Genomic DNA, 19,025 nt, shown 5'->3' on the forward strand with positions numbered 1-19,025 from the left:
GCCTGCGCTACTGCTGCTATATGGTGGTACGCGCTTCTGCCGATACCGATGGAGTAAGAGCTGAAGCAAGTGGCATGTGCCGGTGTTGTTTTCACCCGATTGACTTCTCTGTATTATGTATAACGACTGACATCACTTGTAAAATACACGATAAGTAAGCCACACAATGTCAATTCCGCCGTCAATGTGCATCAAATCGACAGTCATGCCACATAATTACCGCATGAGAACTTTGCTATAAACGCAAAAGAACATTCGTATTACTTATACTCCGACACCGTTGGATATGACGTAAAACTTCCATGCTGTTCTTCTTCTTCCTATTTAATAATAATAATAATAATAATAATAATAATAATAATAATAATAATAATAATATTATTATTATTATTATTATTATTATTATTATTATTATTATTATTATTATTATTATTATTATTATTATTATTATCAACATCATCGTTGTCACCTTTGTTTTTATACGGTCATGGAAATGATCAGTGGGTGTTGCTCAGCGAAAACGATAGACCAGAGTTGACATGGACAAAGTAGAAGAAACGAAACGTACTCAAAGTATACTATTATGATCGACCTGCCAAGAGTGACAGGCATTCAGGAGTACATTCCCATGACAAGATGATTTGCCTCGTCCCAGAAAAGGCTGTTACGGTAAGCCTGGACATCGACTTGTCAAGTGTGAGAAGCGTTCAAGCGGACGTCCCCTATCGACATAATTTCCCTTTTATCTGAAACGGTGTCACTCCTTTTTATTCCCCGAGCTCGCACAAAATGATGGACGAAGAGAAGAAAAACCGAACGTCAGGAGCTCGACGGCAGAACCTGACGAAGGCACTAATGTATACTTCCACAGGCTCCCCAAGAAGACATCGTCAATCACAAGACAACATGGGGTAATTAAGGCCGTTTTGGTCCCCGTATGATCGACTTGTCAACTGCGCGAAGCGTGCAGTCGGGCATCCGCGTGTCGACATAATTGCCCTCTTCTCCGAAAGAGCGTCAGCCCTTTTATTCCCCGAGCAGACACAAAGGGAATGACGAAGGGAATAAAATCCGAAGATCAGGACCTCGATGGCAGAACCTGACGAACGCACTAATACTTCCACAGGCTCCCCAAGAAGACGTCGACAACTATAAGACCGCATGGGGTAATTAGGGCCGTCTTGGCCCCAGTATGATCGACCTGTCGATTGTGAAATGCGTGCACGCGGGCGTCCGCGTGTCGACATAATTGCCCTCTTCTCCGAAACAGCGTCACTCCTTTTATTCCCCGAGGAGACACAAAGGCAAGGACCAAGGGAATGAAATCCGAACATCCGGACCTCGATGGCAGAACCTGACGAAAGCAGTAATACTTACACAGGCTACCGAAGAAGACGTCGACGACCACAAGAGCGCCACGGGTTAAGGCCGTCCTGGTCCCCGCGTTAATCAGAACCGCTCGAGACACGATGAGAGTCAGAACCATGTACCAATGACATGAATACATTCTTTTCCAATTTGAAGACCCAGCTCACCCGGTCGAGATCGTATCAATACCGACACATGCATCACAATCATAAAAAAAATCAGGAAGAGGAAATTTCTCTTGCGTTTTAAACTGGTCGTTCTCTCTAGGACTTCCTGATTACATACCTGGGAAAACAGAGGGAAGGCAGATATTTTTACCCTAGTTTCTGGCGGTGACATTGGCTTCACGATAAGTGAGCTCCTCAATCTCGGAAGTTGTAGTGGTAATTGATTCTTTGTCTTTATGTTGAACTCTCACTACGAATAGGGGCTCGCATACATCACGTACGTTTCGTTTTCTAGTATACTCTCCCACTTAACACTAATTAGATTGGTATAGGTGCCTGGTCACGAAGGTTTAGTTATTAATGAATTGGCAGACAGCTTGGCGAGAGCAGCCCTTGTTGGACCAATTATTCCGATCCTTCCTGCGTCGGCTTTTATAACCGCTGCTAGTTTCAGGAAGTGTGCAGTCATGCAACACTCTTTGAATCTATCATTATCAAGTTTAGCTGATTACCGACACCTCTTATTTCCTTAGAGCAGACACTTAATTCTGCCGTGATGGAAAAATTGAAGTCCTGTTTACAAAGTTTAGATGTCGAATACCTACATTAAACAATTATCTGCACCGATTTGGTCTGTCGCCGTCCTCCCTCTGCTCTTACTACAGTGAGCATGAGACAATGGCACACTTCTTCCTGTCATGTTGCGTCTTTCATCATTAACAAAACAGAGTTTACAAAAGCACTTTCATGTTGGTGGTTTGAATATAACGATTCCCGATATTTTATCTTTCGGAGTCTCTTCTCTGGCACACTATCACAGAGATGTTGGTTCAGTTTTTGTGAGGTATTCATAATTGAGTCAGGACGATTCGCTTGCTAAATTCTTAAATTTTATCTGACTTCATTCTTTCAGCTATTCCAATTTTTCAGTAGTGTTTTGTTATAGATTTGTTTAATCTTTTTGATTAAGTCATCCGATTCTTGGCCGATCCCCAAATTGTGGGTAAGGAGGAAACAAGCAAACAAATTTGAGATGAAGACGCTGGAGCACCTACATAAAAAACGCCGGTAACTTCGCGCTTTAATGATTTTGGGGCTCCTGTGGCGTCACGGCTTCTGTTATAGATGACTGGCAGAAAAGCAATGCAGTTCCAGGAGTGCAAGCTTTAGTGTCAGTAATTTTTATGCTACCTTTATTTACAGCAGATGGAACACGAAATCAGAGGGTGGCAGCACAGGTTGTAAAAAGTCGCATAGGTATCACGCTCGACGAATGGGCCAACGACCTTACGTTTAAGAGTACCAAATGCTTTTTATAAACTCGAAAAATGAATTTACCGCCACATTTGGCTCGCAGATAGTGAACTTATTCCGTTGTGTCATGTTCTCTAAAATGCAAGGAGCTCTTGTCGCGGTCGCAGGGCGTGCACGTATATTTTATAAAAAGTGACACATTTCACAAATATGTAGATCTACTGCAAATCGCCGCGGGATCCTTGCGAATGTGTAGCGCTGTTTGCTGTCTTTAGAAATCATTTTGTATTGCGCATCACTAGCTCGCAAGAAACAAAAATAATGTGTCATATAACGGGATAGCTTTACGTGACACAAAAAAAAGCAAAATGACAGTGAGAAAAAAAATTATCTTAGTTGTATATCTAACGTTTTAGCGGTTTTGCATCCTTACGGTTTCTGGCGTTAACATAGGCGTCTCTTCGATTCCTGGAATCAGAGCAAATTGCTCAGCGATCAACGGCGGGCGTGTCTTAGCTGATTGAATAACCATTTATTTCGACTTCACGTAGCCTGGAGTCTCAGGCTATAAGTTCATGTGAATATAACCACATGATTTCAATAGTTTATTCTGTATTTCCTAATGCATACAGCTTTTATCGTAATGGTTTAGTATGCATTTTATTGAAAAAAATGAAAACTCGGTGCGACATAGTAAGTTACATTAGCCACACCTGTATTAAGTTCCTAATCATGCTGTGCTTTTCCCAGGCAGGGAGACGGTTAAACGCACACACACATACACACACACCAACTGAAACAATTGCTCGACGTGTATTCGTCAGCGTAAAATGGCCGTAGTTTTCGTTGACTGACCTTAACGTTCTCAACGGGGGATGCCGTAGTCGAAGGCACGAAATAATCTTGAATTAGGGTTTCTTAACGTTCATTAAAACCTAAAAATACACGTGCGTCTAGTTTATTGTTTAAAAAAAAGTGACCAAAATAGACCCGTTTCAACCCATGACCTCATACGAAGCAGCAGACCATTATAGCCACTGAGCCAAAACAGTGGGTTTCGCGAGCTTTAAATTGGTCGTGCCCACTGGTCTATATTCGGTTTCATTAAAGTTTCATCAATCCTTAGCTAAGAGGCAATGGCGCGCCGTAGAGTGACGCGTGCATAATGAAATGAATAACTCGGGACTTCTTCCTTTAATGCTAGCTTCCGCAAAGAAGGGAACTATTCCTGGTTGTTCAAACTCATGCGCCTTACTTGAAGCCCTTCAGGGAAGCAGCTATGTGAACATTGACCAGTTGCAGATAATTGTCTGCGTTTACTCCCGTCGCTCGGCTGTATGGTACTCGGCTTCAATACGTCCCCTGTGCATATCGTGAAACATGCGCCCTTCACCGCCATTTAGCAATCTTAAGTAGTTCTATGAAAATCGGCTTTTGAGCTTACGACGAGTGCGGAAACAAAAAGACATTTTTGCTTTTATAAGACTCCTGGTGAAGCCGCACGACAATCCGACCGGACAAAATTGACCTATATTTAGGCAGACTGATTTTTGGAGATTCTGCACCGTCTTTCTCGAAGTCCGACTGGGCCTCTACACGCGTATCGATTGCAGCAAAACTGCTCATTCACTGTTGACTCGCAGACCGCTCGTCTTCTACGCGCCGCGGTTGTCAGATCACACATTGCAGATTAGCGCTCGGCGATGAAAGCTGTTGGAATGCTCCTGATGTTTTTTTTAATTATTCTTATGTCTATTTTGGTTTTCTCCGGTACACTGTGCGTGTCTCCGCGCGAATTTTGAGTCTTGAAGGCCCGTACTTCACGTGGTGTAAAAGCTGCGAATTAAAGGTGATTTCACGAATTGCTGGGGTTGCTAAGTTACCATTTCTTTTTCATTTTTAATCTCCTTTTTTTTGCCTGGAAGGGAAACAAACGTATCTTATTCATCTTGTCAAGTACGTTCTTCATTTCGGGAAATCCTCGGCGCACGCACACGCACGCAGTCTGCGTGCCGTGCCGCCGCACCGCACGCCGCTTGCTGCGCCGATTACTTTACTCACTCAGTTCGTTGTCGCGCGCTCCCCGCATACCGACCGTGCACACTCGCCTTCCATGTTCTCCCTCCCTGCCACACATCGTTGCCTACCGTCCCGTGCCTGCTACTTTACACAGTTGCATACCGTCTCGTGCCTGCGTGTCTACGCCACCTGGCGTCGGCCCGGCATCCTCACAATCTTATTGGCATTCTTCACTTTTCCAGGTCCAGTCTCTACTGCAGCTCAAATCAGGGACTTAAATCCGGACTGCAACGTAACTGATGAAAGAGTAAGTATAAACCGTGTGCCCTCTGTCGGACAGCACATGAAATTTTTATTGCACTTATTACTCACGCATTTAACTTAGTCATCTCGTTCTCAAGTAAACATTTACGCTACGTTTCTAATGCATCAACGTCATTCAGTTGGGGCCATATAACGTAAAAATTAGTTTATTCTGATTTTATTCCATCTCCTGACGTCAGATTTTCGTTTCCGCCGACGCAAGCATCGAGCACTGACCCGCACTGATTGAAAGGTCCAATCAAATGTTCTTCTCCTTTATAGGAGGTCACTTTCATTTGCTTTCGGTGTCAACGGCATTGCGCACCTTGATAGTTTTTCCTTATGACAAGAGGCGAGAAGAGTGCAACAGACAATGGTTTTCGGTGCGACCGAGCCAGTGCATTGAACGTAGATAACCGAATGATGAGGGTGTTGACGGCGTCTGCGATCGGCCCGATTCCCTTTGCTTAGATTGCGGTGGCCGGTCGAAAATCGTGGCTGAGTGCAACAGAAAATTAAAAATTCTCAGCGAAGAAGAGTTGGCAGAGCGATGTTGTAAACGTGCCGAAAGGGCTGGACAACATTATACTGCCGCGTAAAAATGTTTATTATACGCAAATAAATTCCTGGTTGCCGGAGGACCCGAGTAGCCACTGTCAGAGTAATCGGTAGATAGACATCTGTTCCTTTGAGAACGAGTACCCTCCAGCTATTCTGTAGAAGATTCAGTTTTGTTCGGCAGTTTCGTGGTGTCGCGTGACAGACAGGCGAAGTGGTGGTGGCCTGAGAAACTTTTGTTCAATCGTGGGGGCTGATTTTAGAAATAGAAAAACAGCTTCGAATAGCTCTACGTTATAGCGCGCTGCGTTTGCAAACAGCGGTAGGTACCGTCGATACATTCTTGGTACTATAGAACCGCTGAATAGGTTTCGCTCACATTCACCGGCCCCGCTTAATACTTATTTAATTTCTTATTTGTTTTTATTCTGGGGTCTTACGTGCCCAAACCACGATTTCATCATCAGGTATCTGGTAGTGGTGTCCTCCGGAACAATCTTGACTAGCTGCGGTTTTTTAAGGGGCACCGAATGCACGGTAAACGGGTGTTCTTGGATTTCACCCCCGTCGAAATACTGCTGATCGAGACGGTATAGGCCTAGCTTGTCGACCACTTCTGTGAATTTCACCGTAGCTCGACATAGTGCACTTATTTTTGACAACACCAAAACGGGGGCTTAAACAAATATATTTTCTTGGTGTCGTCACTGCGTATAGCAAACGAAACTCACTACGTGCAGTCCAGCCGAGCCATCTCGCTGAGACGGTCAGCTTTTTCTTTTCATCTTTTCGCCAGCGTTTTAGTATACTGGGGCGCTATAACGTAAAGCCATTCTAAAATGTTCTGTTCCAATTCTGCAATCAGCCCTCCGCGATCGGTCAAAAAACAGCTTTCGACCACCGCCACTTAGTCTGTCTGACATCACAAAACGGCGAGAAGAGACGTGTGAATGTTAAAGATGCATTAATATGCCGAAAAACACTGAATTTTTTTCTGAATAGCCGGAGGCTGTCCAGTTCCGAAAGGCATAAAAGATACCTGCCGCCGATCGCCCAGGCACTCGCTACTCGCACCTGCCGGAGAGCATGGGTTTATTTGCGCTTAACAAAACATTTTGCGTGGACGTATAGCGTTATCGAGCCCTTTCTACACTTATAGGATGTCGCTCTGCCAACTCTTCTTTGCTGAGAATCCGCTTTAGCGGCAGTTTAAACGGTCCGTTGCACGCCGCCGCGATTTTAGACAAGCCACCGCAAGCTAAGTAAATGAAAGCAGACCGATCGCAGACGCAGGCACCTCCCTCTTCATCCAGTTATCTATTTTCAGTGCGCGGGTTCGGCCCCTTCGAAACCCTCTCCACTTGAGCGTGCTCCTCGCCTCTTGTCAGCCGATTGGATAAGAAAAACCGCTCAAAGTAGGCAACGTTATTCGTTCTTAAAGCAAACAAAAGAGACGTCCTATAAACGAGAAGAGCGTTTGATTCGGCTGTTCGGACAACGCTGCGGGTCACCGCACGATGCTTGCGTCGGCGTGCAAGTAAAGTGGACATCAGGGGTGCGATCTTGTACGCGTTCCAAAATAGAACGGAGGCGGTTCGTTCTTTACGTCACGAAATAGGCGGTATGTTCCGTTCCGTTCGTCCGATAGCAGACGACACGGAATGATTGACAGCAGATATCACGTCACAATTGACGTCATGGCGTTCAGCACATTTCAAATTGACGAATCGTATTTGGCTCGGTGGAACGAACCGCCTCCGTTCTATTTTGGAACGCGTACAAGATCGCACCCCAGGAGATCGGAGTAACAACAGATTCGGATAGTTTTACGTTATAGGGCCCCTGAGCGATGCTTTACGGACCAGGTGTACGTTGGACATAATATCGTTCTATGAATTACTGTTTCATGTGAAACACAAAATGCATCCTATTCCTACGCCACCATGAGCGGCAATAAAACCGATCTGCTTGTCTGGGTGACGGAACCGGCCAGGTATATCGTCCGATCATGCCAGCTGTGCAGGCCCGCGCAATCTGCGCTGTGGGCCACGGTCGTCCGATCACTCTACCCATCGGCACAATAAAATCTGATAAATTGGCCGTTCGTCTGGCGTCCGATCCAAGGACGCATATTGTGAGAGCATTTTTAGAAATTGTTTGGGTAGTTGCTGGTACGACAAGTCAGACGCCGGATCATACCGCGCGTTTCCTGCTCCTATGGGAAAGCATCGCCGAAATCGCGCTTTCATTCGGGCTTGCTTGAATGACAAACTCTGCAGATTTTTTTTCACGCTTGTAAACTTTTTAGCACTTTTAAGCTTGCTTATGACATCCACACTGCAATTAAGGCAGCTGTGATTAAGCAGCGTGCGTTGTGAACGTGTGCTAGGCCATTTACACTGCTAATGTGACGTGCTTTGAGGTGCATCTGCGCACTCCACCTACAAACAAGTCTAATCTTAATGTATATTTCCCGTAGTGCGGTGAGAAATTGTAATGGTACACTACTAACGATCGAAAACATCATTCTTGGCTAATGCAAGCCACGCCAAACAACATACAAGTGCAATTGCTACGAAATATTTGCCGCATAATCAATGAGCTAGTATCGGAATCCAACGTTAGCCATTTAATGAGGTGGGCGGTTTTCATCAAAAAGGAACATATGAAAACTTGAGCTCCTTGTATCTTTCGAGGCAACCCACAAGGACGCAGCTCGTAGGATACTGCGTTTCCTTCTTTATAAAAATGCGAACCACACACGCCCCAGCGATAACCCCGCAGCAACTGAGGCGTAGGCACGCCGGCTCGGCTGGGGATTGCCTATGGTGCGAAAATCAATGCCGGCGACAGCGACACTGCATCTTCGTGACGTAGCGCCGTGACGAAGGTAGATGCATTGGGGTGTAATTGCCGATGGCATCATTGTTATCAATAGATGGGCCAAAATACCTACTTCCTAGTCAAGCCCTGTGCATAACGACGCTTTCCCATCTCTAATTGTTGTAAACGACAACAATGGTGATCCGAACCTTTATGCACCCTCACTTATGTATTAATGAAACTATACACCTGAATTCTAAGTTCTTAAAGGTTCAATTCAAATCAAGCTCATTTATGTACGACATTCTGGAAAGAAATATACGCTAAGAGCTCAATCAACAGCATGGCTACGCCCAGACAATTTCACAAGAAGGCTGCATACATGTACGCACAAAAAAGAACAGCACTGTTATAACAAATCACAATTTCTAATTGCACACTCCTACTATTGTTACAAACGCGTTATAGATATGACTCGAACTCGACGGATGCGTATGACTGCTGAGATTTATGAATATATATATATATATATATATATATATATATATATATATATATATAAAGAGAGGCAGCACGAAAGAGGCAATATTTCACTCAAGCCATTGTATACAATTCAAGTTATCATAGTAGCTATACGAAGAAAATCATTCGCACTTTACTCCACAATAATACTGGCGTTAATACAGGCATGTTAAGTTTAAACTGCCTCAACTTCCATATTAAAGTACGGGTTGTAACATATGACAGTAAAACATCCTAACTTTTTTTGTAAATATAGCATTTCCCGGGGCACCAAGTTCGGGAAAGGGAAGGGAGTGGCATCTTCTCTACCGGGAAGGTATCATATATACGAAAACACAAACGGATGAACATGTGTTTTATTTATGGCTATTTTTTTATTGCATTGGCATTTTATTGGTTATCCTTCCTAATCTAGCCCTCCTACCAGCACTGGCGCAAGTGAGGAAATGACGCAGCTCGCTAATAAAAAGTTACTTTGCGGTAGATTTAGTTCGCCATAACTGAACATAGCTACACTTTATAATGCGTCTTATATTATTCAATACTTGAATATCTCGTAAAAAGATTCGGCTGATCCTACATATTCGACTGCAAGTAATAACGTCCCGATTCCCTGTTTTTCTGTATACCTAACTTGCATAAGTTAGATTTTAAGCATGTGCTGTAAGCACAAATGGGGCTCAGAAATTATCATTAAAGTAAATAAAGCTTAAGTTTGCCAAAGATGAACCTGAATAATAACTAGAGGGACAAGGAAGAAGTCTGACCCGTTAGCAGTATTGACGTATTTGTTTAAAATTGAAATGCATTGAAATTCATGTAGAACAGGCAATAAGTAGCGCTTTCGAGAACTTTTGCTTTTCGTCACTTTTACTAGTTATTTTATTTTTCAGAGCCATGTTTACCGGAGCTGCACGTTTGCCTGCCAGCTGGATGAAGTCATTTTCTTAACCCAACAGCAGCCATGTTATGTAAGTAGATTCATTCTTCGTGGATTTGTAGTTGTAATAAAATCGTACCTGATTTTATGTAGCGTGAAAATTTGCAACGTCTAAGCCCGACATTTATTATGTCCGTCACCGCTGTAGAAGAGGCAACTGAAATAGAATCTGTTCGAAATTTTTCTGCCCGCCGTGGTTGCTCAGTGGCTATGGTTTTGGGCTGCTGAACACGAGGTCGCGGTATCGAATCCCGGCCACGGCGGCCCCATTTCGATGGGGGCGAAATGCGAAAACACCCGTGTACTTAGATTTAGCTGCACGTTAAAGAACCCCAGGTGGTCGAAATTTCCGGAGTCCTCCACTACGGCGTGCCTCATAATCAGAAAGTGGTTTTGGCAAAATTTTTTTTTTTTTGAAATTTTTCTGGCGGCGGTATTCGCACCACTTCGCCTGTGGCCCGTGCTTGTTTTTTAACTGTGAGCGTACCACCAAACCAGCGCAGAATTTATTAAGCTCCCCTTCAATTGACCTAGTAACCGCAGTCGTACAACCGAGCTAATGTTTTCATATGCAGTGATCAAGAATGATCTTAACTCGAACGCCACCATGCACTGCGCAGTAGCTGTTGTCACTTTGAGCCCCTGAAAGCAGGCAATTTCTTCTTAAATGCACAACGGTTTCCGTTATCGGTGACATGGTGAATTTTTCACTTCTCCGACCCGTGAGATGCATGAGTCTGGAACAACTCTAAATACGTATATGTCTCGAAAGCAAAACACATCTACAAATGACTGTGACGGACACGGATATCTTATTGCAGGAATTTCATCTTGAAGAGGGGCATATGTTCGGCGTAATCCGGGACCTCTGAGTAGAGCATCAAGACAATATATAGTACGGCGAAATACATTTTGAGACCCATGCAGCTGGTTACTACTTTTCACTCCCCAGTTTGATCACGGAGCACATTTGCTCATTTTTGAACACTTTTCAGGTTTAATTTCAAACACAATAGCGCCTTTATATATTTTTATACATCTTAAAATTTAGTAAATACAATTAGTATGCAACCGTTCTTGCGGGAAATGCAGGGCGGCACTTCAGAATCAGAGCCGCGCATTTCCTGATTGTTAAGAAACCTTTGGGGAAGTGGGAGGCGAGAAAGAGTCTTCACCATTGCTTAAGTAAACGCTCGTTATTTACGCTATAATATTGAATTTCGTATAATGTAGAAAAGATACATAAGAGTGGGGATGCTTATAGCAGTCACAGAGTCGGGCCTACTCAGTTTATGTGATTGTTAGTCTACTGGAGATTGAGCAAGAAGTCAGCAGGTAAACCTCCCGCCCCGAAAGTTCGTGGCCGGGGACAGTACGACGGTACTGTCCCAGTATTTTTCTCCCTCCAGGAACAGGCTGGCTCGAGGGCAACGCCGGCAGGTAGTGTTGTGTTTCTCCCGAAAACTTACCTCTGTGGGATTTAATGGGCGAAGCCCGCAAGTTCCTCAAGGGAGGAAAATGAATCGCCAAAGAGATATGACCTTAAGCAAGGGTGACACCTTCGCAAAACATGTGGGACCTTAGTAGCCTCGGTGGCGCTGGGATCAGCGCGTCGAAAGAGTTCTTGCATAGTCCGAATATATTCGCACAGACCCTCATGTGGGCGTTGCGTTCGGGCGTCCAGCTCACATCGGATGCGGTATACGTAGTCTACCTGCAGGAACTCCACTCGGAACACCGCGATGAACTAGTCCGAGGACAGGAACAGAGACTGAAGGCGGAACCTCGAAGAGGAACGGGCAGGACTCATTAGAGCAAGTCAAGCTCCGAGACACCCCAAACCGCCCTGTATAGGGCCAAATCATATGCAATATCAGTGACCGATTCCCCGGCGTCGCGATCGCTGAACGTTGCTACATCAACGTAAGCTTCGTCAGTGCCATGGGTGGCGCGCGCTCATGACGCCTGCGCGTAGCGGCGGCAATCTCCACGAGTCAAGCCGTTAAAGTCTAGCACAACGTGGTGATCTGGCACAAAGGCGACGTGTCTATCGCGCCTTGTGTCTCACTGGCTTCGCCGGCTCCAGTTCCCGCCACAGTCGAGCGGGTCTCGGTTCATCGGCTTCCGTGATTGCCTTGCGTGCCGAAGAGCACGTCTCCATGGAACAACACAAAGGGAACCAGTAAAAACAAAACGCGAAAAATATGGGCACAAGAATAACGAGGCACAAGAAGCGGAAAGACAACCTCGAGGGACACTACAACCGCTATCGTGAAAATGCCAAAAAACCCAGCTAACAAACGAGCAGCCTTGATGCCTATCTTCTGAGAACTGCCAGCTGGCCTCATGTTACGAGCGCCCAATGTGGGCTCAGGGCCGTGACTTCAGAGCCAGTCAACAGATGAGGTGGTGAGGTGGTGAACCTTTACTTACCGAAGCGCCAAACCAACTGGGCTGCTTCCTGGTCGCCGTTCCTCGCGCCCCGGCCCCAGGCTGGCTGCACGTGATAGGGGCGCATGTGCCAGGCGCAGACGGTGATGATGGCGGCATAGACGTGCAGCCATGCGGCTGGTATCCCCACAGTATGAAGTTTAAAAAGATTACCGCCCCTTTTAGTCCGTGGAGATGGTCGAATAACGAAGCTGTGTTAGATAGACCGAGTGTTACGCCATGCAAGGAAAACTTCGCAAGCGGTCTATATTGTAAATCTTTTGGTTCGCCGTTTTTTCACCTCATCTGCGCCTTCTCGTGCTTTGCATAGTGAGCTTGCGTTAGGAGTGCTTTTTCTGCGATTCTCCCAGTGTTTTCATGTGTGCGTGCGTGCGTGTGTGTGTGTGTGTGTGTGTGCGTGTGTGTGTGCGTGTGTGTGCGTGTGCGTGTGTGTGTGCGTGCGTGCGTGCGTGCGTGCGTGTGTGTGTGTGTGTGTGTGTGTGTGTGTGTGTGTGTGTGTGTGTGTGTGTGTGTGTGTGTGTGTGTGTGTGTGTGTGTGTGTGTGTGTGTGTGTGTGTGTGTGTGTGTGTGTGTGTGTGTGTGTGTGTGTGTGTGTGTGTGTGTGTGTGTGCGCGGCGTGAGTGCGTGCGTGCGTTGAAGCTGCCTACGACGACGAGTCGCGGTAGGCAGCTTCTTCCTCAGGAGTACGCACTACACGTGGTCTTCTGGGATGAAATGTGCTGAACCACTAATCCAAAACTTCGTATATTGAGCGCAACGCCGACCACTGGAGATGCGGGCACTGCAGTCGTTTCGACGATTGACGTCTTTGTATTTCTTAATGAGGTTGCACACAGGTTCGGCTGCGACGGAGAGAACGACGTCAATGACGGTATGCCCGCACTCCGCCGTTGTCGCTTGCGTTTGACGTCTCAAGTTTGCTCGGTGGCGTGGTTAGCAGCATCCACCCGGCATTGCCGCTTGCGATACTTCAAAATTAAATTGCTTCAAAATTAAATCTGTCCGTCACGTACAAAAATGAATGGCTCATACGCCCGTAAACGCGGCCTCCCCATTACGACGACAGAAGAGAAGTGAAATTCTACGCTGGAATGACGAGCGACAACGGAGCCAGCTGTGGAAGAAAATTACGACGACGACGACGACGAAGGCGGGAGCAGCGCCACGAGCGAGATGTGCGAAGCGAAGCCTTCTGGGTGGCCTCTGCCTGTTCTCTGCGGGGAATTGATTAAGTATCGGGTGTCTTAATTTTCTTTAGTTTTGTTTTGTACTTTCCTCTTATTGTGTCGTCAATCTGATTGTGAGCTCCTAATGTCTCTTTCTTCTCCCGGCCAGAGATCTTTCCTCTGGACGGCTTCGCTTCCCACTAATGGCATGCCTATAGAGGCTTTCTTGCGCAGCGGCATTCACAGCGTTCCAGTGGCCCTAGTGCCGACGAATGGGGGATTCATCGGCGTGAAGAATCCCAAGGCGATTCAAGAAGTGCTGCGGGAAGCAACCCCGCATTTCCAAAGCATAACCGATGTTCGACAATTTGGCAGAGGGGGCATTCTATGCTGTTCGCCAGACAAGAGCTGTGTCTCCGACCTTCTGAAGTGCGAAATGTTCGCGAATCACCCGGTGAGGCCTTTTATTCCTGCCCATCTAGCTTGCGTCAAGGGGCTAGTTCGTGGAGTCGACGCGAGTCTGTGTGCTTCCGAGGTGCTGCAGATGTTCTCCCCGGCAGGTGCCGTCTCCGTCTACCGATGTTCACGCGTTTGTGAGAGTCACCAACCCACAGAGTCGGTTATTGTCACCTTTGCAGGCACAAATAGGCCGTCAGAGATCACGGCGTGGCCATTAATATACAGGGTGGAAGCAATTTCTCCCCACCCAGTGCTATTTGTTCAGTGTTGGCGATATGGCCACAGTATTAAGAGATGTCGATCAGAGCTTCAGTGCCGCATTTGCGGAGAAGGCCATGATGGAAAAACGTGTTCCTCTAAGAGCGAACGATGCTGTTTGTGTGAAGGTTCCCACCCTGCGGACTGTGCGCAATGCCCTGCGAGAGACCAAGAGCTCGAAATTCTACAAATTATAGAACGGAAACGGTGTTCGCGTCGAGAAGCTTGTGCACTCTCATTAGAGAAATCATGTGGCTATGCTGAAGCTGCTGCTGGTCACTCCAAAGCAATGGATGCATCTCTTGGTGATGTTGTAGCTGCTGCCGTAGAGAAAGCTATGGCAAAAGCCCTTGACAGTTTATTTACGAACCTTTCAGAGACCGTTGGACAAGCTCGCACCTCTCAGTTGTCGCAACTTTTGCATGTTACTGCGCGTCCAAGTGTTGCTTCTGAAATCACAGTCTCTGATGAGAACATAGAGAAACACGTATCGGCAGAGGCCTCGCCTCGCAGTACTGATGCCTCCGAAGCTCCCGCAACTCATGTAGAACATGAGGGCTTTCACCGTTACGAATCTGGTTCAGATATCATGGAGAACATGGATTTGGATGCTAGAACTTGTAAACGTCGTGCTTCTCCATGCTCCCCGAGAGCTACTACCCTCCACAAACTAAAAGCTAAAAAGAGTGAAAGTAAGAGCTTATCAAAGGATGATTTCCTAAAGGATGACACTCTACAGACGGCAGTTAATACTGCCGGAATATCGTCAACTTACGAAGCTTGAAAGTGCTGCAGTGGAACTGTCGTTCCATTTTTGCTGCAGCCGCTGATCTCTTATATCTCTGTGAAGATCTTTCTCCTGATTTGATTATTCTGCAAGAAACTTGGTTATACACAGAAAAGAGTTATCATTTAAAGAATTATCGCAGTTTTCGTCTAGATCGTCCTTCTCGTAGAGGGGGATTAGCATTTTCCATCTCAACAAAAATTTGTCATAGAGCTAAAATTAGTCACCAGTCATTCTCCACTGAAAGTGAGATTCTAGCATTGGATGTAACGCTTCCTGGATGCGCCCCATTTTCGATAATCAATGTTTATTTTCCTACAGGAGTCCGCAATTCCGGCACTCTTGATGCCGCGGTTGCAACATGCAGAGAGGATATGATCATAGCTGGTGATTTTAATTCTCACCACGTATCATGGGGTTATCGGTCCGACTCTTGTGGTAAACGATTGTTAGATTGGGTTTCGTCAAATAACCTTAAATGTGTAAATTCGAGAACCCCAACTTATGTATCCGGCAAATCGCGTTCGGTGTTAGACCTGACTTTTTCCAGTTTGGGCTGTGTAATTCCCTGTTGGTCTGCTATTACCTCGGCCACAAATAGCGGCCATCTTCCAATAACTTTTGAAATAAGGCACCCAATTAATTTGGTTGAAAAGCATGTCCGCACCTATGTTAACTATAGTAAATTTCAAGTTTCACTGCGATCAGCTTTTGAAAAACAGGTTGGCCTAAATGATGAAGTTAAGGCAGTTAATTTGTGTCAAGTGCTAAGTGACAGTTATAAAAAATGGAAGTTCAGTATGCAGCCAACTAAAGGTGGTTATTATTCACCATGGTGGAATCCGGACTGTGCACGCGAATATAGAAGAAGAAAAGCAGCCGGGAGAAAGTTACCGCATAATCAATGTCCACGTAATTGTAATGACTATAAGTTTGTTGCAGCTACATTCAGGCAAACAGTTGACAAAGCGAAATAAAATTATAACACCAAACATTACAGTTACCTATCGCAGCCTAGTAATAAAAAAGCCCTATCTCGGTTTCTTCGGTCTAAAAAGATTGTTTCAGCCCCAATAAATGTACAGCCTGTTAGCTTAACTTCCACTGAATTATTGCAGTCACTGGAGGCTTAGAGCGTCGATTCACATCACTTCGCCCCTATCATATACCGGCACCTGAACCAGCTAATGAGTACATAACCATCACATTAGAAGAATTAATGAGAAAGGTAAAGATGCTGCCAGCTTCAGCCCCAGGTCCTGATGGCATAACTACAGCAATGATAAAATTATTATTCGAATTGTCTCCCCAGAATTTGCTTGATTTTATAAATTATTCGAATAAAAATGCATGGATTCATCCAGATTGGAAGGTTACCAAAATAATTCCACTACTCAAAAAGCCAGGCGATGGATATACAATAGACAACATTAGACCTATTTCTCTGACCTCAAATCTTGTAAAGTTAATCGAGAGAGTTCTGTATGGTCACATCGATAGGTGGATAGGAGAGAACCAAATATTAAGTGATTCTCAAATAGGATTCAGGCCCGGCTGCTCAATTTGGTGTGCTCATGTTGACTTGGAGAGTAGAATTCAACTCGCTCGCCGCAATAACCAGTACGAGGCCTTAGTGACATTAGACATTGCGAAGGCGTATGACAGTGTCGACCACAGTACTTTAATCAACAGACTCAATAGTGTGAATCTTCCACAGTATATAATTGCATGGATTCAAAATTTTCTAAGCGGAGAAACATTTTATTGTTATCAAAACGGTGTTTCTTCTAAAAGTTACAAACAGACAAGGGGCGTTCCTCAAGGTGCAGTACTTTCCCCAGTATTATTCAATATTTTACTAAATCACATCCCGACACATCATGACGTGGAGGTATACGTATACGCTGATGATATCGCATTTTTCACGGTATCGAATGATATACATAGCCTATATAAAGCTTTGCAGTCGTACTAATAAGATTGAAATTTGGCTAAAAGGAATACAAATGTCGCTAAATGTCAACAAAAGTGCGATCATTGTGTTTCCTTTACCTCTTCCTATCCGAATAGCACTGTCGTATGGCCAGGGGATTATTCCGCAGGTACATCCTTTAAGATATCTGGGAATGATTTACACCGAAAACCTTAATTGGCAGACACACATAGAATACATCGCATCTAAAGGAGCACGCGCTGTTGGTTTATTACGAAGAGTCTGCAGCAGTCGTTTTGGAATGCGCAGGGAGACCTTGCTGATGATTTATTGTATGTATGTCCGCCCCATTCTAGAATTTGGATGCGTGTTATTTTCAGGAGGTCCTACGTATAAGTTACGTTCTCTGGTTCTTTTAGAACGCAAATCACTACGTCTGTGTCTCGGCCTTCCAAAATTTGTAGCCAATTTTATTTTATATCATGAAACTCACCTGCCTTCTCTTCAAACTCGATTTCGTATACTGACAGTCCAAACATTTCTAAACATCTATGCTTCTCCCCAGAGACGCTCCTACCATATTTTTATTCGAGAACCAACTGCATTCTTTGAGAATCAATGGTCCAGACTGCATTGTCCCCAGGTAGTTTTTGTGCAGAAGCTATTAGAGCCATTACAAATATGAATCCGTGATGTGGCTTTTCAATATTTACCTACTTCGACAGTAAGTGTTGAATTTGGCGATATATTTCCCAGTAACGCTAAGCCCCTACCTATTCGATACCTAAAAGGTTTATTAGGTGACCGCCTTGAAAACCTCCAAATAACTGCAGTAATAGCCACAGATGCGTCCGTCAGTGAAGAGAAGGCCCGAGTGGGCATTTTTTTGAGATCATTAAATTGGTCTTTCTCTCTTCGACTACCCGACCTTACGCCAATATTTCAAGCAGAGTTATTGGCGATCATTCTAGCTCTACGGAAACTTCCCACATCTATTTCTTCAGCCGTAATCTTAACCAACTACTTGTCTGCTTGCTCCGCTTTAGCTGTGCCCAATTCAAGTATCATTCTCCGAGAATTTCATTCATTCATTCCCCAACATTTACGCCTCGTCCAACTGGTATGGGTGCCAGGGCACGTGGGGCTCACTTTAAACGAGTCAGCAGACTCACTAGCAGCGGCATCTCTTAAAGGCCCGGTATTGATGATCCTAATACCTTCGGCATACGTCACTTCCGCAAGATTTAAAAAAATTTCCATTCATGAAGAACATGCCAAATCATGTGTATTAGATAACGCCGATTTTCAGCACCTTAGATTTCCTTGGCACAGCGGATGGTGTGCAACAAGAAAATGTGAAGTTTCATTTACGCGTATGCGTTGCCGAATACCACGGCTTAATTTCTATTCCCATAGGTCTGGTTTGGCACCTTCTCCTAAATGTTTTTACTGCAGTGAACCCGAAACTATGGATCATTTCTTTATAGAGTGTCGTAGGTTCAACGTGCATAAAAAACGACTTCTACAAGGTCCCTTCCGCCAACTTGGATTAGCCATCACGCTACCTATCATTCTGTCTCTGGGGCCGTCGACACTAGGACACTGTAATAGGAACGTATGTGATGCCGTATATAATTTTGTAATGGAAGCAAGGAGACTTCCATGCTAATTTTACTGTTTTATTTTCCACAACAAGAAACCAAAAATATTAACTTCTAATTTTAAAAAGCTATATCATGAAAATTATTATTAACGATTAGAATTCATTTAATATCTCATTTTCAGTAAAAAAAAAAATCCAGTTTAGGTATTTATTCTTTTTCGACCCACTGCCGCCCGATTCATGGCCGATCCCCCGTAGTGGGTTGTGCTATAACTACAGGCACCAAACCGAACCGAACCAAGCGAGTTCGCGGTAGAGCCGAGGGGCATCTACGAGCGAGCTGTGGAAGATGACAACGACGCTCGAGTCATTGCTGATGATGATAGTTTTAGCGAAGTCCGACAACGACGGCAC

The 19,025-nt window shown here is 45.0% G+C and overlaps 1 protein-coding gene across 2 annotated transcripts in view; it reads left to right on the forward strand.

The window, feature by feature from the left end:
• Window positions 1–19,025, forward strand: part of LOC126543358 (uncharacterized) — an 86,676-nt gene that overhangs the window by 48,793 nt on the left and 18,858 nt on the right. For both annotated transcript variants that reach the window (XM_072286723.1, XM_072286724.1), the window contains 2 exons: window positions 5,051–5,115; window positions 9,908–9,985. In XM_072286723.1, coding sequence (XP_072142824.1) covers window positions 5,051–5,115; window positions 9,908–9,985 — 143 coding nt within the window. The remainder of the gene's footprint in view (window positions 1–5,050; window positions 5,116–9,907; window positions 9,986–19,025) is intronic.

The sequence above is a fragment of the Dermacentor andersoni genome, chromosome 3 (genome assembly GCF_023375885.2).
Source record: "Dermacentor andersoni chromosome 3, qqDerAnde1_hic_scaffold, whole genome shotgun sequence".
In the NCBI taxonomy this organism is placed as follows: domain Eukaryota; kingdom Metazoa; phylum Arthropoda; class Arachnida; order Ixodida; family Ixodidae; genus Dermacentor; species Dermacentor andersoni.